Raw genomic sequence first — 21,788 nt, 5'->3', positions numbered from 1 at the left:
GCCCACATTCACAATGCAGTTGGTGCATGCCTCTTTCAGTGGCAATGCCACCGCTCTACATTGTTTTGTGGCTCATCTGCGTGGCAAATTGAAAATTGCACTCATTTATTTCATTATTGATTACGTCAGTGAGGAGGAGAGTTTTTCTCTTGTCCCATTCAAATAGCCGTGAAATTGCATTTGATTTTGTCTGTGACAATTTGTACAGAGGCAGGAATGCGGTTGAGTAAAGTGATTGAGATTCAGTTGCAGTTTTGCTATTCCATTTGAACTTAAAGAGTCTACAGTCTAGGATATTCGTAGCATACTTTTTAAAGTCAAAGAGAGATTTACATTTAAATATTTTGATTGTAAGGAAATTTCTAATGTTTACCATTGCTTTGCTTCCTCATCTGACCCAAGAACATTTGTAAATTTCTATAAATAGCTAATAAACATCAAAAACAATGTTCAGTTCCACTTAAGTTAACTTAACCCCCTAAACTTTACCCCCCTTGACTTCATCCCCTTCCTAGTGTGTGTTTCATTTACACGGCATAAACATTACAATTGAATTGGAATTGGCCCGCATTTTGAGCGGCTTTCAACCCGCTTGACTTGCCATTGTTTACATATTATTTAACTTTATTTTTATGGCTGCAGGCTAAAAGGTGAAAATGAAAATGGAAAATGTGTGAAAACTGGGTACTCGATTGCTAGTGTGTGTGCTGGTTGGCGATAAGAAGGTACAATAACTTTTTCGCACTCAATGCGATTAGATAAAACCGCTGAAAAAGTGGGAGGCCAAAAATCAAACAATTGCAATTGGTTTGTTAAATTAGTTTGCTCTGGAAGTTGTTCCTAAAGGAAATAAAATTTGGATTAAAATTGGAGATACAAGAAAATAAATTAAATGAATTAATTTTATTACTACCAGTTTTGTATATGAAATGAGACTTGCTTCTGAAAACAATTCAAATAGTGTTTAGAGGCATTAAGCATTCTTGGATACACAAATCTTTTGAAGGTAGATAAACATTTTCAACAGTATCCATTGCTGACTTTGATTAGAAAGCCATGTTATTATAATCGTACGGTCGTATATATTTATTTATAAGTTATATTTTGTGAAGTACTCGGCACTGCGTGGCATTAACTTAAAGGTTTTAGTTCCATTTTCGCCACTCTGTAATTATAAACATCTATGGGATACCATTGTCCCTTGCTGAGATAAACCAATTTGTATATTTTTGTGTTGCGTGATAATTACATAAGTACTACATGCACATCCCGCTGTAGTAGTTTCTTTTAGCCAGTTATACTCAAATTGAATTTGTTCTAATGGACGCCTAATGTGGTTAGTCACTGACTTTGGTGTTCATAGTAGAAGCCATTACATAAACCACAGTGGGTGCTCCTGGCGAGATTATCTCATGGAATCGAAGGCACAAATAATGAAATGTACTCCTCACACGTCCATCTCATTAACATTTGCCAGGGGTTAACCTCCGACCCTGGCCACCCGCCACCCACCACCACCTCCCATCCGTTCTGCGTCTCATTATAATTTTGTTAAATGTTATGTAAAACGAGTGCCATGTCCTCCGCCCCGCCGCGGCACTTTCTCCATTGGCGCCTCATTGGCGACTCTCTGGTCCTTAGAGGGTTGCCCACTGGCTTCCATTTACAGTTACGTTTTGACTTTTAATTGTGTTTTAAAGTGTTGAACGACCCCCTTTGGGCCCCGGGGTGGTGGAATCCCGCCTGCACTTGGGTCACTTTCAGGCCATTTGGCTTTTGATTTAGCTCGGCTCTTTGGTCATTTGATGCCTAATTAAATTTAACGATGACGTTGATTTCCATCTCCGTTAGCGCCTCGACTCCACTCGACCACTCTGGGGTATTGGTGGCATGCGAGCGGTTTTATTTTACACTCCACAAACAGATTTGCTGGCTAAATGATTCTGTAAAGCATATACGAGTGTGAATTGATATGAAACGGAAGCCGCAAAAAATAATTGGATGGGGAAGGGGAATGGACTAGGGAGAAGACCAGGCCATTAGTAATATTCCGGGCAGAAGTACAGGCATCAAGTGCCAACTTATATCCTGACTTTAGTTAGCTTTAGCTGGTACAAACCTTCGTCTAAGGCATCAAGATGAACCGCAAGTCGGCCCAATACAAATAATCAAATGAAAATAAATCCCCCCTTTAAAATGTAGCCCAAATATGTCCCTTAAAATCGATCCCAAACACAGTCTAGGCTTCAGGAAAGCCATTCATCAGAAAATCTGATGATTTTCCGACCCGCCGCCAGACGCGAAACTCCGATGCTTCCTCAATGCCCGGGCTGGCATTTAAAGGGAGCGAACAAAAAGGATTCTGATGGCGGACGGGAGCTAATAACAGGATTAACACAAAAGGAGGAAAATTGAATTTTATGCCAATATACTTAACCAAGCGCTTAAAGAGTCACTCGGCAGAATCGAAGAGTGTCGCCGGCGAGGGGTCGGATGGCTTTGGATGGCGGCGGCTAGAGCAAACACAAAGTCCCAAACGTAATTTTCACGAATTCATTGAACTGCGTGAGTGTGAAAAAATAACAATTTAGATAAATATTGCGCCGGCGACCTCCATGGGCGTCGCTGCCGCCATGTCATACGCGACGGGAGTCGACATTGGCGACATCGGAGCTGGGAACTGGGAGCTGGGAGCTGGGAGCTAGGAGCACGGAGAGAGCCCAGGACACGGCGACATCGGAGGCGAGCTCTAGACGGCAAGCGCATCGACCGTTGACACAGAAATCATATTAATATAAATTAACGATGTGGAAAATTTAGTTTAGTAGTGAAAATGGTGGGTAGCAGAAGCCAGCCAGGCAGTGGAGCCAAGGCAAGTCGTGTGGCTCTCACGTCGCCGGCTCATCAGTCAAAATGTCCTGGCGTGCAAATCCCAGAGCAGGCCATGCCGATTCCCATATCCCAACCCCAATCACAGTCTCGGTGCGGGCATTGAGAAATTGTATTGTTTTGGTTTCCCAACTCGACCGACGACTCCCCTGCTCCCAGCTTCCGACTCGACTCCCCCCGTGTTACAATTTCGAGTGCATCAATCTCCATCTTTGGCTATTTTCTCAGCTTTTGCAATTTCCCCAATTAATTGGCATTCTCTGATTCAATTTTAATGCACCTTTACCAAGGGCCAGGCTCTTGGCGCCAGCAACTCCCACATATGCATAGTATATGTACGTAGACATAATCATAATCCGCTTATACTATGCCAGTGCTCCACTTAGTGGAGTCACTTTAATTGTCACCCTCCACGCCCCACATGGAGTACGGAAGCCGGATTGACAAGATCCAGTGGATTGGCTTTTACAAAAACTTGTTAATTGCATATTAGCGAAGTTTAATCTCAGTCGATAACTTTTAAACTGAACGATTTAATCAGTTGGGAATAAGTAAATATGAGTTAATTTAATGGTATCTACTTGAAATTTGATAAAAAGTTTTCGTTTTTAATATTTTACAAAGCTAAAATACAGAAAACAATATAGAAAACTAACTTTGGAAAGCCAAAGTATATAAACTGTTGCAGTTTGTAATTAAATTATAGGATTGAATATCTTTGAATATATATAGATATTATTATATGACAATTTTATGCGACAAATCAAATTTTAAAAATCTCATAACTAAGCCAAAACTTTATTAATTTTAATTCGGAAGCTGTTCTATACTAGTTTTTAATAGATTATCAAATCTGCATACTCAGTTTTCAAATTCAAAAAATTCAATTTGTTGTTAAATTTTGACAATTTTAATGATGTAACCCTTTATAAAATTTTCAATTTTCGGAAAAATTACCAAAATTTATTTCTTGACCGGACATGGCCAGAACGACTGGGCTGTTGATGCTGATCAAGAATATATATAGTTTATAGGGTCGGAAATGACTCCTTCACTGCGTTTTAATCTTCTGACTGAAGCTTTACTCTGCAAAAAGGTATAAAAACAGACAATTTTCTTAAATAATCGGAGTTTTCCGAACATCATAATTAAGCTAAAAGAGCATTAATTTTGATTCGGAAAGCTTTTCTGTGCAGGTTTTTATAGCACTAACAACCCTGCATACTGCGTTTGTTGATGCTATTGTCAGTTTTTGAATAAAACCATAAAAATCTGCAAAAAGGTATAAAAACAGAAAATTTTTCCTAAAAATCATAGTTTTAAAAAACTCATAACTAAGCCAAAAAATGATTAATTTTAATTCGGAAAGCTGTTCTATACTAGTTTTTAGTAGATTATCAAATCTGCATACTCAGTTTTCAAATTCAAAAAATTCAATTTGTTGTTAAATTTTGACAATTTTAATGATGTAACCCCTTATAAAATTTTCAATTTTCGGAAAAATGACAAAAATTTATTTCTTGACCGGGCATGGCTAGAACAACTGGGCTGTTGATGCTGATCAAGAATATATATGGTTTATAGGGTCAGAAATGACTCCTTCACTTAGTTTTAAGCTTCCGACTTAAATTATATTCTTTAAAAAGGTATAAAAACAGACAATTTTCTTAAATAATCGGAGTTTTCCGAACATCATAATTAAGCCAAAATAGCATTAATTTTGATTCGGAAAGCTTTTCTGTGCAGGTTTTTATAGCACTAACAACCCTGCATACTGCGTTTGTTGATGCTGTTATAAGTTTCTGACTAAAATTATAATAACCTGCAAAAAGGTATAAAAACAGACAATTTTTCCTAAAAATAATAGTTTAAAAAACTCATAACTAAGCCAAAAAATCATTCATTTTAATTCGGAAAGCTGTTCTATACTAGTTTTTAGTAGATTATCAAATCTGCATACTCAGTTTTCAAATTCAAAAAATTCAATTTGTTGTTAAATTTTGACAATTTTAATGATGTAACCCCTTATAAAATTTTAAATTTTCGGAAAAATGACAAAACTTTATTTCTTGACCGGGCATGGCTAGAACGACTGGGCTGTTGATGCTGATCAAGAATATATATAGTTTATAGGGTCGGAAATGACTCCTTCACTGCGTTTTAATCTTCTGACTGAAGCTTTACTCTGCAAAAAGGTATAAAAACAGACAATTTTCTTAAATAATCGGAGTTTTCCGAACATTATAATTAAGCCAAAATAGCATTAATTTTGATTCGGAAAGCTTTTCTGTGCAGGTTTTTATAGCACTAACAACCCTGCATACTGCGTTTGTTGATGCTATTTTCAGTTTTTGAATAAAACCATAAAAATCAGCAAAAAGGTATAAAAACAGACAATTTTTCCTAAAAATAATAGTTTAAAAAACTCATAACTAAGCCAAAAAATCATTCATTTTAATTCGGAAAGCTGTTCTATACTAGTTTTTAGTAGATTATCAAATCTGCATACTCAGTTTTCAAATTCAAAAAATTCAATTTGTTGTTAAATTTTGACAATTTTAATGATGTAACCCCTTATAAAATTTTCAATTTTCGGAAAAATGACAAAAATTTATTTCTTGACCGGGCATGGCTAGAACGACTGGGCTGTTGATACTGATCAAAAATATATATGGTTTATAGGGTCGGAAATGACTCCTTCATTACATTTCAAGCTTCTGACTTAAATCAAACTCTCCAAAAAGGTATAAAAACAGACAATTTTTTTTTTAAATCAAAGTTTTTTGGATATCATAATTAAGCCAAAACTGCATTAATTTTAATTCGGAATGCTCTTCTGTACTAGTTTTCATTGCACTAACAAATCTGCATAGTGCGTTTCTTGGTGCTCTGGTCAGTTTTTGACTAAAATCATAAAAACCTGCAAAATGGTATAAAAACAGACAATTTTGTCCGAAAGTCATAGTTTTAAAATCTCATAACTAAGCCAAAAAATCATTCATTTTAATTCGGAAAGCTGTTCTATGCTAGTTTTTAGTAGATTAACAAATCTGAATACTCAGTTTTCAAATTCAAAAAAATCAATTTGTTGTTAAATTTTGACAATTTTAATGATGTAACCCCTTATAAAATTTTAAATTTTTGAAAAAATTCAAAATTGTATTTTTTACATGGCTTGAACGATTTGGATTTTAATGCTGATCAAGAATATATATGATTTATGCGGTCGGAAACGATTCCTTCACAGGTTTACATGCTTCTGACTAAAATTAGAATACCATGTAAGGCTATAAATATGATTACGATATTAATATTGTATTGGAATATGTATGCCTTTCTCCACATCTACTCTATTCCTGAGATATGAGTATTAATCCTGTTATCCTCTTAATGCTTTGTTTTGTCTGAAAAAAGAAACTTAGAGTCATGTTCGTAAATAAACACCCAAAAAATAGTATTTTTTTTTGAAAACCCTTTTGATTTATTGCTGATACATATGTTGAATAATATTCTGTATACGTTTTATTAAGAAAGAAACATTAAAGTAAATCTATTTTGTCAAGATTCTAACCAATGTCCAAAAATAAAAGCATGCATAATAATGTACAGCAGCCGCAGCAGAGGGTAATTCGTTTATAAATAATTTATGCAACTTAAAAAGGTTTTCATTTGGGGTTTTTGATTATACAAATTATGGTGTCTCAGTAAAGCGACACATTGGCCTATGCTGCTCTGGATGTCAGTTAGTCATTGGCACCCACCGGCAAGGAGAAATTCGGAGTACGAGGACTCGTCATTAGTGCCAAAAAATGGGGACCAAGACTGGCTGCATACATTGTTATTATTTCTGATTGTTGGTGAACTTTTGGTGAATGTTAATTTGTGTATTACAGAAAGTTGTGGTGTTGTTGTGGGACTGGGGGCAAGCTTGGGGCTTAACGATAACTATAACTTTGCAAAAGAGACATTAAAACTTAAAGGTAAGACATGGGAAAGCCTAGCGTTTGCGCTCCTGGTAGAATTCGCGTATCAGCTGGCGCAAATAGCGCATCTCATTGCGACGCTCCCGCAGAGTGCGGCGCAGCTCTTCGTTCTCCTGCGACAGCACCTGCTCCTCGCCCAGAACATTCTCCATTTCGAGCTTCTTCTTCTGGCGGTAACGCGTGGCTGCATTTTTGTTCTGCTCCTTTTTCCTAATCTTGCGATCCTCGACGCCGCGCCCGTAGGTGCGAGTACGCTTCTTTGGGCTTTGCACTGCCACCTTTTCGGCCTCCACGAACGTGTGGGCTGGTGAGGAGCTGTTGCTGCTGATCGGCTCTGGAAGCCACTCTTCGTCCGCATCGGCAATGCTGCCGCTCACTCCACTGCCGCCGCTGCTGCTGGTGCTGCTGTCCAGCGAGGAAGAGGCCTGAGATTCGCAGTCGTCATTGAAGAACTCAAGCTCCTTAGCTCGCATGTTGACAATATCATCGACCAGCTGAATCTCTCGGGCAATTTCGCTGCCGCCCACCCAGTTGTTGAAGTTGAAGGTGGCTGCGTGAGCAGCATCGGGTGTGTAGCATTGCTGTAACAATAAGAGTTTACCTAAGTAAGGCTTTCTTTAAACAGCTTTGGGTATAACTTACCACCTTTTGCTCGGCTTTGACGAGCACGGGCTCGGGCTGTTTGTAGACATCAAATTGGGGCGGTGATTGCGGTGGTGTCAATTGCTGCAGGATCAGAGATGGAGAATCTCCGAGCTGATACTCGTTGGCAGCAACCAGAGAAGCAGTAGAGGATTCAGGGAATTGTACTTTGGTTACGGGAATTATCGGCTGGCTGACCACATCGATGTTGGGCTGATAGCTGTTTGTCTCATAATCGATGCAGTTTAGAGGAGCCTTTTGGTCCAGGAGGCATTCTACGGGATGACGAATAAGAACAAATGTTAAAAAGAGGACATTATAACAAATAAGAAGGAATTGAAACATTATTATGTACATTTTATAAGTTAACTTGACTTAATTGAACTTAATGCAATAACTTATACTTGAACTGGACCTTAACAAGGTGTCTTATTGAGCTTTCTACACAATAATTTATTAGATTATTAGCGACTATTATAAGACTATATAAAAGAGCTTGCTAGTTTCTTGTTTCACTGCAAGTTTTCGGTATGCAGGTTACCCGTAAACTTGATTAGAAACGGAATCTAAGGAATGTCCTAGATCTTCCAGCTCTATAACTTTCTTGAAGCTTCCTAGGGGGAGGACTTATCTGTCCTCTCTTGGGCTCTTGGAAAATCACAGCAACAACAAACAATAATAGTGAAGGAGTGAGATTCGTTTTCGTAGCATTTCGTCTATTTGAATACAATTGGGTGAGAGAAAATGTAAAAAACAAGTCAAAAGAAAGATACTATTTAAAGCTAGTCGATCGCTCAATGAGTGAAATGCCCAAAAGGGTTAATAATCAACCCATTAACGACCTCTACTTCATAATCTAAAGAAAACTAGCTTATATTTTTATCTCATGAATATCACAAGCCTCGTGGTTATCTTTAGTTATTACATATTATATATCTTGATCTACCATTTTTCTTGTCAACTTCCTTTTGTTACTTCCCCCTCCGTCTATTAAGTGACAAATGCGTCGTAGTTCCGACAAAAGTTATATGTTGTTTTCTATATTTTTCCACACTCTCAATTGAAACTTATTTCCATTGAAGTGAAGGACGCGCGGCGAACGCTCGCATCTCGTTCTAGTAAACATTTGCATATTGATTGTGGCATATTTTCCCCTCCATATACACGCTTGATTTCCAGTTGTTTTCAATTCGCTTTTATTGAAGAGAACTAAGTTCGACGACATCATCGATGGTTTTGATTATTTGATAAATTCGTTGATGGTCGACAGCCAAATCACGAGGAGAGAGTTTTCCCCAGTGTCTGAGGTGGCGTTACAACCTTCGAGAAGTATTGTGGCAACACCTGTTTGGCTTGTAAAATTGACCCAGCGACACCTTGGGCTGGGGCCAGTCACAATCACTTCTCCCCAAGCTCGATTCTCCATTAACATAACAAGTTTTCCCGCCGATCAATCTGTTCCTCCCTGTACCTCCCAACCATATAGCAATCTCCTTGCAAGCAGCTGCGCTTGCATACGTAAAAGCAGAGCAAACTGTAACTGCATTAATTGATTTACATAAAAATCTCGCATTAGAAACTGTCGTTGCCACGCCTAGCCCTGGTTTATTACAATATTAAATTGTTGTATTCATTTTATTGTAACACTCGTACCTTCCAGATTGTTGCTAATTGCAAAAATGGACATAAATAGGAATTGATGTGATCATTGTGGGTCGGATTATGCACCTTAATATTATCTATTGAAACACCTTTTTAGGCTCTATGTTCTGTCAATTGAATAATCAATTATTTTAGAGTCCTATGATCTTTCTTTGTTTTAAATCAAGTTTTATTCTTCCTTTAAGTCTTACCCCGACTCCTCCATAAAGTAAAAGCAAATAGAGCGATTAAATCGAGTGCGGACGTCGTTGTCAATTCGCAAATATCGCACAAAAACGACCGGGACTATAGTACGTCAGTCCGAGCACAATCGTTTGAAAAAAATATATATGTAAGTATTAATAATTAATGGGAACATGATTAGCAACAACCTTGGCGCACAAAATGCCTTCGTCGACGAATAAATGTGCAATGAAACTTGGTTTAGTTTGCCTAGGAAAAAACAATGCAAGATTTCTGGGGATCTACAAGGAACAGAATGTAAAATTCCCATATTTAATTGTTTGTAAAGTGGAATAACATTTTCTCATTTGGAATGACTCGATTGGAAAATCCTTTTGTCATATGTTTTCGCACATAGTTATTAGGTCAAGGTTATAAAGGTCTAAATAAAGATCGTATTGGAGGTTATCTATGCTAGAACAAAATCTAGAATTGTCTAGTCTTAGCTGAGGTGATTACTTTTTGTTTGTTCGCTCAGTGTTTGTGAAAGATGGGAAAATATTTGTTATTTTCACAAGTCGCGCCCCAAAAACATGAAACAAAAACATGGGCAACCCGAAGAGTACAAGTCCAGTCATAATATGCAAATGAATTTTATAAATATTGAACTGAAAGCGATCAAAACGAGACAATGAAAGAAGTACGAAGCAGCCAGCAAGTTGGCGTTAAAACCCGCTCGACCGGAAAGTCATCAAGGAGCAGCCATCACCACCCCAGCCCAGAGTTTGCCCAAAAAGTGAGCTGGACAGTCACATCTCTCCACAGTGTGCAGTCAAGTCAGTGAAAGAGAGATGTGTTCCATCACGTATCACTGCCCTGTGGTTGCTGCTCCCCTCGTAGAGATAAGTGACCAGACATGATAAGATGCAGTGGGTCAGACCGAAGCAACTCGAACATAAAGATGCCAGAGTGCTAATGCAAATAAAATGTAGAATTATTATTACTATAGTTATAGGGAAAGGATTTATGCAGAGTAGATTCTGAGACTATCCTCATATACTTATAAAATAACTTCCCAAAGGATAACAAATATCTACTTATAAAGATACAGAACCAATCATATTTAAACTCCATACTAACCATAGGCTTGCATAAATATATATGTACTCATTTTTGCGGCAGCAGTGAATCGTGATGTTGGAATGTATGTTGTAAGGTCAATCGTCTCTCAAGTTTCGATCGAGTAAAAGTACGGGCAGTAGAAGAAGAGTAATAAAGTAACGTCTAGTATATGGGATATTTAAACTAAACTAAACAAGTTAATTGTCAAAAGAACCTTAACTAATATTGATCAAAAATCAATGTACCTAGAATTAGACAAGAACCTAAGATTGCTAAGTGTTAACGAGATGCGCTTCGTAAATAATGATATGATATATATATATTGAAATAATCGCAATAGAAGAGGGGGTAAAAAAATCACAGAGTCAATTTTGAATGGAGAACCACACTGTTGGTCCAGCACTTAGGCCGAGTAAATAGCGTAACAAAACAATCAATATACAAGTAATGGAAAATAACTCAATAACTCAACACGTGGCAGAAAGTATCTTATAAGTTTCCAGAGCGGAAAATCTGATCTGTGTCTGTGTCTGTCTGTCCCTCGACTCCTGTTCGATATCCTGTATGCCTGTCCGTGGGACTCAACTGCTGCCGCAATGTGGTGGACAGCTTCGGTGGACAGTCTGCTTGCTTAGCGTCGTTTCACCAACTTTTGCGAATTGATCACAATTTCACGGTTCCACATGTAACGGTATCCACAGTGTGGTATCATGCTCACAAAGTCCTTAACGCCTGGACTCGAATGTTCAGGGTATCGCGTGTGTCTCTTGGCTGGGATGTCCAGTCTGCTCCTTCTTCTGGCTGGCTACATATAGTGCTGCACAGCTGCCAATCTCCTCAAGCGAACTCGCTTCGTTTTCTTTGGCGCCGTTGCTGAAGGTGATGGGGCAAGGGCCTTAGTTTCACTTCCTCCGATTCCGTATGCAGTTTAGAAAAACTGCTTCGATTTGTTCTTGCTGTTGCACCACACCTTCCTTATCAGAACCATTAAAAAATGTGTGCTCCTTGGGGCGTATTGATTGAAACAAAATAAATTTTAAAAATGTTTTCCTTTTCGTCTTTTTTTTGCGTTTCGAAAACGCCAAGACGTGTGTTTGTGCTGCTCCGCGTATTTGTTATTGTATCCGTTCGCTTTGGGCAGTTTTCTTTGTGTTGTCCAAGACGGCGACGAGGCGATGGGCGGGGCAGAGCAGAGCGGTGCGATCGCAGTCAAAGCCGAGTTTCGATCCGAACGTTCGCGGACTGAGGTAACGATTTCAACTGAGTTCCAATCGCGGAGCGAGTGAGGTTTTTGCTTGGCCAACTGGCCCCCAGCGGGAGCGCTCCACAGAGAGAACTGGGGAGCTAAGAGCGCACAACAAGTTCGGGCCCTGCAACCAGATCAATCTCTTGTTGTTTGCTCCCAGCCCGAGATGCTATCAGCAGCCACAAGCCAGCCCGCGAGCGCAGCGGCACGAGTCAGGTCGAGCCGAGACGAACGAACTCGGGCACAGTGGAGCGGAAATGGGCAAAGCTCTGGCCAAACTTAAGATGCATTCGAACCTTCAAGAGGTTGGAGTACTTCCGTTTTGATTTTTGAAGTAATACTTTCTCATTTAAGCAGGAAGCTGCTAATTATTCCAAGAAGATTTTAGATATAAGTAAGTCTTATTTAAAAAACGAACTAGTAAACATAACTATAAAGAAAATATAATAATGCCTCTCAACATTAAAAGTAAGCTAGGATTGTGAATGGCAAAGAAAAGCCTAATTTAATATATAGACAAAAATATTGGGATCAATTACTGATCGAAAATATCTTTGTTTGATACATACAAATTTAAAATATCAATAAATATTGCTTATCATTACAGACAATATAAAAAAATATATTACATTGATATCATATAATTCCTAAAAAAAGACAAATTGTTTAGGAATTATGTTTAGATTTTTGACAATCTCTTTATATTCACAAATGATATTTCGCACTATTAAGGAACTTTAGTTGATAAAAATTCGTAGGTTTTCTTCTTAAAATTCATCTTCAGAATATTTAAAAAGGATCCTAAATCAAAATGCTTGAAATACTCCTGAGGATTTGGGATTAGTTAAGAAAGCTTTCCTGTTGTTTTTTGACCGATAGTATTAAACCATAATTATCCAAAATGTAAGGATTATATACCTATCATATCAAGAAATTATATAGTACCACTGTTCCTGGTGAGGGGGCTTTAAGTGCTTGTTTTTTTCTTAAATAGCATTATTATCAACTGTGTCTTAATGTTGTATACAGTCAATCACCCCCAACTCTCGCGCCCGCAATCGAACCCACCGATTTGCACATATAAGTAAGTAGCTATAAGAAATTAAATCTTTCTAGATTCACACCCCGCCCCCTGCTCCCAGGAATTTGACACTTCTCAAGTCTCAGGTGGTGTGCGATGTGCATTGAACTCGGTTTAACCTGCACAGCATGGAAATCAGACTGAAGTCCGCCTGCAGCCCATAGCAACTGTGGTATATAGTGACTTCCGTAATAATAAACCATTTGTTTACTTATTACAGCCCAAACGGATATATGTACATATGTTGGGCCCAAGAGATATATTTGTAAGTTCTCGCTCTCTTCCCCGGATTAAAGATATTTTTAGCCATCTCACAGCTGCTGGCCAAGCCCCAAAGAGAAGACATTACCAAAATGGAGGGCACGTCCACCAGAGGTTAAATTTGCATTTTGAAACAAAGAAGTTTCCTCTGTCCTGCTTAAAAATACTCAGGATATGTTTTATGAGCAAGAATACCGTAAAAATGTCCATACCATAACTGCGTCAAATGGTTCAATGATCGCACAAGTTGATAAATCCGTGAACTTATCTGCAGGTTAAGTTTCTGGTTTACATTTTCACACAAACCAGAACCGAAAAGCGATTAACCTTCAGGCCAACATTACGAGCATGTTGGCAATTTGAATGGTTTGAAGTTGTTCGGGCGGCCGAAAGGAGGAGGTGAGAGCTCAGCTATGCCAAGAATTGAAACAATTCTTATACGAAATAGCAAACACAAGCAGCTGTTATCTGCGAGATTCTCTTAGAGTTCAAAACAAGAGTGGGAAGAGTATTTCAAAGAGAGCATCGAAGAGAGATCCAATGATCATTCATTTGGCGCGTGATCAATCGAAGCGAAAGGCTCAGAAACTGCTTCCAATTTCATTGCTCTTTTCTTCGCTCTCGGCCTTTATAGCTTCCATGCAATTGGCCAGTACTGGTGGCTTGTGGGCCGCGTTTATAAACAATTATTATAACGAGCGCAGTGAAAATAAGCAACAAAACAACAAGCTGCTAAACTTAATGCTGACCAAGATACCAGCGAATACGCCAACGAAAACAAAGCGAACCACAATCCGGTTTACCAACTTCAACTGTCTGGAGGGGGAACATTTTTCGTCTCGTTTCGGAAATATTTCGATTGTTTTTGTTTGGCCAAAACGATTTCATTGGCGTGCCCCTTAACGAATCAGACAGAAAAGTGCGTTAAAGTGAATAGAAAACAACAAAGCAAACAAATTAGATAACAAGCGAATTGTAATATTGTCTCGAGAAACAGAAACCTGATGAGCGCGTTTTGCAGACGTTCAAAGTTCAACTGCATTTTTAATTTTTATATATTTTGTCTCTGAAGTGATTTCTTGTTTTTATTTTGTATACTATTGCCTTTTGGTTTGATTCAGTTTTTTATAGATTACGAATTTCGTTGATAAGGCGGTTTATTTAGGAGTTTTATTTTGGCAATTGCTGAATAATTCATCTTTTTATAGACCTATGCATATATTATTGTTTCGAGTTCCCTAGCCTTTGGAAAGTAATTGAAATAAATGAAAAGAAGGCAAGAAGTGATAAGGTTATTATTAATATGAAAAACCTATGATTCAGCTTTAAAGTTAACTTGTTTTTGTTTTTAAATAATAGCATATTTTTGTCAATGCTAATATCTAAAATTTACTAAAAATTTACTATATTTAGTTCTAGTGGAGAATTTTACACACTTTGCTTTTCTAGGCCTGCTCAAAAAACTTACCTTCATCCTTCAGATCAAAGATCTCCACAACGAGCTCCTCATCGCTGAGCAGTTCAAGTGAAGCTGCCTCGTCCAGGGTCAGATCTTCGCCGTTGCCAATAAGTGAAATGCCTGCAAGATACCGGAAAACTTTAATTCTCTATCCTATAATAGCAATCATTAAGCACAGACCATTTGCAAAGTTATCGTCATACAACCACTCGGCATCTGTTGGCTCAGTGAGCGCGAACAGATCGGAGGATGCCGCCGCCGATGTTGGGGACTGCGGCTCCAGCTTGAGGTCCCAGTAAAGCTCCTTGGGCAGCTGCAAGCTCTCCATGGTTTGTTGAAATGATGTTGCGTCCATATTCAAAGTTGTTAAAATCAAAAGTTACAGGTGATATACTTTGGGATGCGAGAGAAAAGTCCGGACTGAATAATGCAATGGGTTGTTGTTGTTGCTGTGCTTGTTGTTGTTGTGAGGATGCCATGATGGCGCTGAAATAGATTGCAAAAAGACGAATCACAATCAGAGTTCACCAGGTGAAGCCTTGTTACACTATTACTGAGCATTACTTGCATGGCCCGCACTGTTTGATGTGCACTAAGCCCCCTCCGAAGACGCGAATGAAGCAGAATCGCGTGCATCGTCATGCTGATAAGCTGTCGTCACCCCTTCAGACCCCGAATTCTGACCAAATTCAACGGAATAATGTGAAAATCAAATTTTGAACTTAAACTTCAGACGCTCATATCTAATCGCTAGCCGAGCATGTCCGTGGGCCTGCCCTAATACGTCGGTGTGTGTGTCACCCAAACTTTAGTTTTATAGTTTGCGATCGGATACACATATCAAAATTAAATATATTTCAAACTATTCACTTTAGCACTCTACTTAAAGATTTAATCCAGAAACATTTAAAAATTCAACAATATACAGAATAACAGTATCCCGGCTTTATCTATTATCTAAAATTATTTAGAAAGTAATAATTACAAATATCAAATATAAAAAAAAACAAAAATTAAACACAATAAATATTTCTGTTTAGGTGGAAAAGCAATTTCCCATGATCGGACATACAATAACTCTCTATTCCAGCGAAAGCGAACAAAGGAAATGCGTTGCAGGTGGTGCAACAGTGATGGTTCGGAGAAATCGTGTGCTGGTTGTTGTAAGGAGAGCCCACTGTTGCATGACTCATCTCCCAACTCTCACACGTGCTGCAAGTTGCAACGCGGATTACCCAACTCCAGGCAGCTATTGCGTCAGCCAATTTCTCTACCTGGTTGCATGCCCCATTGCCTTGGATTTGGACTGGAATTGGTAACTGTATATGCCACGTTAACACTGCATTGTGGCCTAAACGAGAATCCGTACAAGCCCACACACACACATGCTTGCAGCAACAGAAACGGTGCAACGCCAAAGTGCGGCAGTGTGTGTAAGTGACAGACATTGCGAAATTAGCGTTCGAACATTCGATTTTGGGTTACTTACGTTTGCTTTTTATACGTTTCCATTTTGTTGTGTGTTGGGGCACCTAGGTGCAGGTTGATTTGCTTGCGCACAATCTATAGAGCCATCTTTACGTCAATATAAATGCCGAAATCGCTGAAGGAAGTAAATATTGAACTTTTTTGCGTTTCATTTGGAACGATAATGACGATACCGATAGATTCGTTAGAGCTGGAAGAAAGTCGATGTCGATATCGATACTATTGTCGTGTTGCAGAGGCGATACATCGATTTCACTTATTGAGAAACTGGGTGCAAAAAATGCCCTCTAACTCAGTAAAGGCCGAGAGTTCTAAATTATCCACTTTTAATCTAATATAAATGCGTTCACAAAATGATTCCCTTTGTTGAGGATGGGAAATATGAACGATATTTTTCGCCTACCGATAGTCTCTCACAATTGCGCCTCACGTCGGCCATTTTTAGGCCCTTTTGGTGTTTATCAGCCAAACGATACCTTGACAACCGTGGGAGGGCGAGGGCTCGCTCCTCGCATTTACTTAATATGTGTTAAAGTGTAATTAAACTACGTAGCAGCTTTGCAAGTGCGCGTGTGTGCGTCGTCGATGCGTCTCTGTGCCCAGTGCGTTGTGGGTGTGTTGGGTGCGAACTCCTCGGCTTTCTTGGGGGCAGCTGCAGTTGCGCCCCCAACGCTGAGTGCGCGTGTGTGTGTGGGCACAGAAAATAGGCAATAGAAAAACGGAGGCAGAGTCCCAGAGGTCAAAAGTGCAAACGCTTGTGGCACCCGGAGCGCGGAAACTGGAATTTTGAGCGCCCAAGGTTGGAGAAGGGAATCGCAAGCCCAAGTTCCTGGTTTGTTTTGTTTTTCCGCAGGAAGCCAACTAGAGGCACCTTTGTTTGGGCCTCTGCATGGGTGTATGGGTGTGTGCGTGTGCCAGCTCGCTCGCTCTTCCTCGCATTCCTTCATTCCCGTGCTGATAAGCAAAGGGGAGCGCAAAAGAGAGAGAGAAAACCCGCGTCAGCTGTTCATTGTTTTGGTTGTGTGCGCGCCGCACAGGTTTCGCCCGCTTTCCAGCTCGGTTCTTCGATCAGTTCCGTTTGTGGAATGGAATGGAACCGCTCGTTCTTTTCACACCGCCAATCTTTTCCGCCTCCCACCGCTTGCCACAAGCCGAACCGCGCGTGCTCTCGAGCGTTTTGTCGATCGCCCAGCAATTGAGTTTCCATTATCAGCAATTGCCCGCGCGGTAAGAAGAAGCGCGACTACTGACGTCTCGCTCTCTGACGTCCACGTCTCCGTCCCAGTCCCCCTCCGGTGCTCCTACGCTCGCGATTAATATTGTTATTATTGTGTGCTTCGTTGTGACGCAGTTAACGGCAAAAGCGGGGCGTGTTGTTGGTCGAAAAAGCCGCCAAGCGGACCAGGTGTAGGTATCGCGGAAAGCTAGGAAAACGCAAGGTGTCGCTATCAAATCAACGATTGATTCGTTAAGGAACCGCACCAATTAGCAATTTAATTAGTGACCAACAGCTCGCTTTAGTGTGTTTATTAATAATTGTGCTAATGTCCAGTAAATCACGATAAATATTTTCGTACCAATCTCAGCGCTATCAGCTACCATTTGACCCGCGAGCCGCTTTCGGAGCGATGGAAAAACCCCAGCCAGTCGGAAAAAGGGCCAGTGCCAGTAGTTAATTGCCAGAGAGACATTAAAAAACCATTAAATGTGCCCCGTCACGACCAATAAAAGGCAAGAGTGAAGTATTTGCATAGACATCCCCTCGAATTCGTCCCCCAAAAATGATGCTGAACAAATACGAGAGCTATCAACGCACAAGCCAGATGTTTCCCCACCAGCAGCAGTCACTTCCGCAGCAGCAGCAGCAGCCACAGCTGATCCCGCAGCAAATCCCGCAGCAAGCCATCTTCCCGCACCTGCAATATGGAACTGGAGGCACTGGAGCGGCAGCAGCCGCCGCTGCCGAGTCGGAGCGTGAATCCATACACTCTGGCCAGTTCATGGTGTCGCACTTTGAGGCCGAGGAGGCGCAGGACGACCTCGAGGATGACGGCGAGGTGAAGATGCTTGATCCCGAGGACCCTAGTCTGGACAAGACGGGCGAACCGGCCAACACCTGTCGCGATGTCCAGCTGTATGTGCCCCAGACGGTGGCCCACTTCAACCGGATGGACCAGGAGGGCGACGAGAGCAGCATGGGCCTGATCACCTCCCATCTGGAGATCGAGACCTCGTTGACCAAGCTCTTCAAGTGCATGAACCTTGCCTACAGGTGAGTCTGCTGGGACACGTGCCCGCATAAAGAAAAACGAAAGAAAGAAATGTAGTTTCCCGCTCGTTCACGCGTTCCGCGCGTGATAGCCGAAATAAAAAATAAAACTGGCCAACGAAAATCCAGCAACCAAAAAGCTGGGACCGCTGCTTCGGTCGCATAATCGCGGCACATGTTGCGACGCGACGTCGCTGCTCGGGTTACTTTGGACCCCAAACTTCGCCTTAATCGCTCGTCCACCTTCCTCCCGCCCCTCCCCCTTTAGCGGGACGGTGCTTCTCCCATTTCTGCAAACGCCAGCGCAATCATCGCGAAAATAATACCAGAGTAATGGGCCCAATGATATCGGAGTGATTCCGGGCCACATTCACCTGAGTACGTGTATTTGTACCTGGCACAGCCAATTGGCGCATATAGGGCGCCGAATAAAATGCCAACTATTTGAATTTAATTCTTTACATTCAATTCGGTTTCGATTTATATTACTTGGTTAGTTTTTGTAATCAGCAAAAATACTTTTTGGATAGTCTTTTAAAAACAATAATATCTGTTCCCACTTTTAAATTAGATAATATTATTAGGAATCTAAAACTTTTCGTATTTAATAATTTAACAAAATTAGGTTTCGAATTTTACTACATAAATTACAAAAAAATAATCATGAATATTTAATGAATGAAATAGATCGGGTTCGATTTGATTAAATTTATTTAGAAAATTAAAATGAAATTAGGAGCATAAATTACAGACAATTTATGTGCTATTGATATTTAAAATATAATTAATGACAGCCCAATATTTTTTAATTTGAATCCTTTTTTACATTCTATAAGAAATTTAAATACCCTTGTAATTTCTAAGAATTATTATTATTATTGTTGGGAATTAAAGCTGCATTGCAAGCGTCAAGTGAAAATATGCTAATCGGGTCCCTTTTGTGCTATATTGCATTTTTTTTATGCTTTTTAAAAATCTTTTTTGGTGACCACAAATTAATCATCATAAATAGTTTAATGATAGCAAACTTCCCAAAGCGGATCTCTCACTACGAAGTATTTATCACAGCTCTAATTAAAACATTTAAAGCAAAGAAGAATACATTATAAAACCATATTATATATATTTTCCGTATTTTAAAAACACCCATAGAGAACTATCTTTGTTATTATGGTTGTATCTTTCAATCTATAAAATGTACACTGTAAATAATATTCACTTTACAAGCCTAGTAATAGTTACTAGGTATCTACCTGATCAAGTTCTTGTTCCATTATTGTTATTGGCATTTCAAGTCTACCATATTTGGTTCACGGAGCTGTTTAGTCATCGCCAAAAATCGTATGAGACGCTTTCGTCTATTCGATCTATTTTTAACTCATGTAGCCGGTACTTTTTTATTTTTTTGGTACGCCTTCCGATTTCAGCTTCTTTTGCTGTTAATTCGTCTGCCTGGCCAGCGGTGTAACGATTTTTATGAGACCCTTTGGCCTTATCAGTCAGAAGTACTGTGAGCGATGGCGCTTATCAGCGGCAGCATTTATACAGGACTTTCATTCAGTTTTGTTTTGTTTTATTTCGCTAATTGTTGTTATTGCCTTTGCTAAACAAACTGCGCGGTGGGGTAATATTCTGCTATTAGATAATGCCCAAATAGCGCGGCAAAAGCAGTCGTGGGTTGAAAGAATAGTTATTAAACCTGAACGGGCCCCCAACAACTCGTCAGATTAGTTAAGTGCAAACTAAGAGGTGTTACTAAAAGCGTTTAGATTATAGAGACATTGGAGGGATATTTAGTATAGTATAGTATAGTATATAGTTTGTGTTAAAAGTGAAGAGATACTTAAATCAAAATATACTTGGCGCCTTTTCCTAATGCAAAATTCAGGGAATTGCCTGCCCAACAACCTGTTTAAATCAGTGCTTGCATTGTTATAAAAAAAAACAAGTTCGTGTAGTATCAAAATCCAATATGAAAACCGATTCTTGAATGCCCTCTCCAGAAATAACTCTAATAAAATTGTGTACCCTTTCAAGGGTATTATAATTTTGTTCAGAAGCTTGCCAAGCAGTGAATGAATCATTTTTGACCCTATAAACCATATATATTCTTGATCAGCATCAACAGCCGAATCGATATAGCAATGTCTGATAAAAAAAAAAAATTTTCGAAATTTTTTTAAAAATTTCAAAAAACGATAAGGGGTTACATCGTTAAAATTATAAAAAATCGACAAAAATTTTAATATTTTTTTAATTTTATATTTAGTAAGCAAAGTTATTAATCTAATAAAAACTAGCATAAGAATGGTTTCTGAATTAAAATTAATTATTTCTGGCTTAGTTAAGAGTATTTTAAACATCGATTTTCTATAAAAATTGTCATATAAAAATGTATAAATAATTCAAAGAGGGCAATTATTTTATTTCAATTATTATTTATCACGAAGTTAAATTTCTTTCTTGTTAAATATTAAATTGTATTTATATTAAACTGCTTAGCTCCTTGGGATAATAAAAAATATCATATGTTCCCTAGTTAATACCTGATTAGTTCCCTAACAATATGTGTCTGGGCGACCAACTTTGATAACTCGTTTTTCGAGCCAGACGAAATCCAAAAATTTACAATTCCATTAACCCGAATACAAATGCAGGCATTTAAAATGTAGACATATTCGAGAGATTTATGCCTTAAATGCCGCAGACAGAGAGGGGGTGGCCATTTGGTGACGCAGAATTGGAATTATTATATCCCTCCCATAGAATTTGGCACATTTTGGGGAGAGTGCGAAAACTGGATTTGTGCCAATGCCCCTCGTGTTATATGATTGTCAATACAGGAAGTTAATCATAGACCCAGTAATAACGTCACTAGATAGTGAGGTATTGGCATGATGGAGGGAGGGAACTCTACCACCTCCTCCACATGGGAATGCGGGTTAAGAGCTCTCGGTTGTGCAATTCAATGCTCCCTCCCCGAGAATGGCGGCAGCAACTGACAGGTATTTACCTGATGTTTGCTTAATAATTTCTACTGACTCATCAGCTATGATAATAGCACAAACAATAACAATGGTAAATCAACAGTATAAACAACAACCACATATCGGTTATATGGCTGAAAATGATTGCTGGTTGTTTATTATATCGCATTCACATAGTAATATATATATCCCCTAATTGTTCTTGGCCAAAAGCAAAGCCATTCGATAATCCTCTGAGCTGGGGAATACTTGATTGGGAAAGCAGGATTATGACAGTTGTTGTTAAATATATTTTCATGCACACAGATGTGCACAAACAGGCTGATTTCCCAGAGATAGCGCCCTTGCTGGGGTTAGGGGTCTTTTTATTTTTAGACCACAATCTGCGCAATGTTTATATATTTATAAATAAATCGATTAATTGTAAACTGATACCTTTTGGCAGATAGGACTATATCATATTCGGGGGAGATTTCTTTCCGTATTTGCTTACTGTGGGGAATAATGAATACTTTTAAACATTACTTCTTATGTTTA

The 21,788-nt window shown here is 39.2% G+C and overlaps 3 protein-coding genes across 9 annotated transcripts in view; 2 read left to right on the top strand and 1 right to left on the bottom strand.

Moving 5' to 3' along the window:
• The window catches only part of LOC110180591 (uncharacterized), a 29,487-nt gene extending 13,928 nt beyond the window's left edge, over window positions 1–15,559 (top strand). The window contains exon 3 of the mRNA XM_086837265.1: window positions 12,823–15,559. Coding sequence (XP_086693391.1) covers window positions 12,823–12,905 — 83 coding nt within the window. The 3' untranslated portion in view covers window positions 12,906–15,559. The remainder of the gene's footprint in view (window positions 1–12,822) is intronic.
• On the bottom strand, window positions 6,347–16,160 carry crc (bZIP transcription factor crc). 2 transcript variants are annotated; one of them, XM_020950836.2, is made up of 5 exons: window positions 15,997–16,160; window positions 14,688–14,993; window positions 14,517–14,627; window positions 7,515–7,789; window positions 6,347–7,453 (listed from the first exon to the last, which is right to left on the bottom strand). In XM_020950836.2, the coding sequence occupies exons 2-5, from the start codon at window positions 14,860–14,862 to the stop codon at window positions 6,887–6,889; spliced, it is 1,128 nt and encodes a 375-aa protein (XP_020806495.2). In that variant the 5' UTR covers window positions 14,863–14,993; window positions 15,997–16,160; the 3' UTR covers window positions 6,347–6,886. The 2 variants fall into 2 exon arrangements, with proteins under 2 accessions (XP_020806495.2, XP_020806496.2); XM_020950837.2 differs by lacking the exons at window positions 14,517–14,627; window positions 14,688–14,993; window positions 15,997–16,160 and adding an exon at window positions 10,479–12,072.
• Window positions 16,161–16,403: 243 nt separating this feature from the next.
• Window positions 16,404–21,788, top strand: part of Mondo (MLX interacting protein mondo) — a 26,835-nt gene continuing 21,450 nt past the window's right edge. Inside the window, exons 1-2 of one of the 6 annotated variants that reach the window (XM_086837250.1) lie at window positions 16,404–16,531; window positions 17,582–18,267. In XM_086837250.1, the coding sequence (XP_086693376.1) occupies window positions 17,777–18,267 (491 nt within the window). In that variant the 5' untranslated portion in view covers window positions 16,404–16,531; window positions 17,582–17,776. Of the gene's footprint in view, window positions 18,268–21,788 lie in introns of all 6 variants that reach the window. The other 5 variants (XM_086837249.1, XM_086837247.1, XM_086837251.1 and 2 more) reach the window with 5 other exon arrangements.

This window comes from Drosophila serrata, unplaced genomic scaffold (assembly GCF_035046125.1).
Source record: "Drosophila serrata isolate PLE 108 unplaced genomic scaffold, ASM3504612v1 contig_302, whole genome shotgun sequence".
Taxonomy (NCBI): Eukaryota; Metazoa; Arthropoda; class Insecta; order Diptera; family Drosophilidae; genus Drosophila; species Drosophila serrata.
This window is presented reverse-complemented; position numbering and strand designations above follow the sequence as displayed.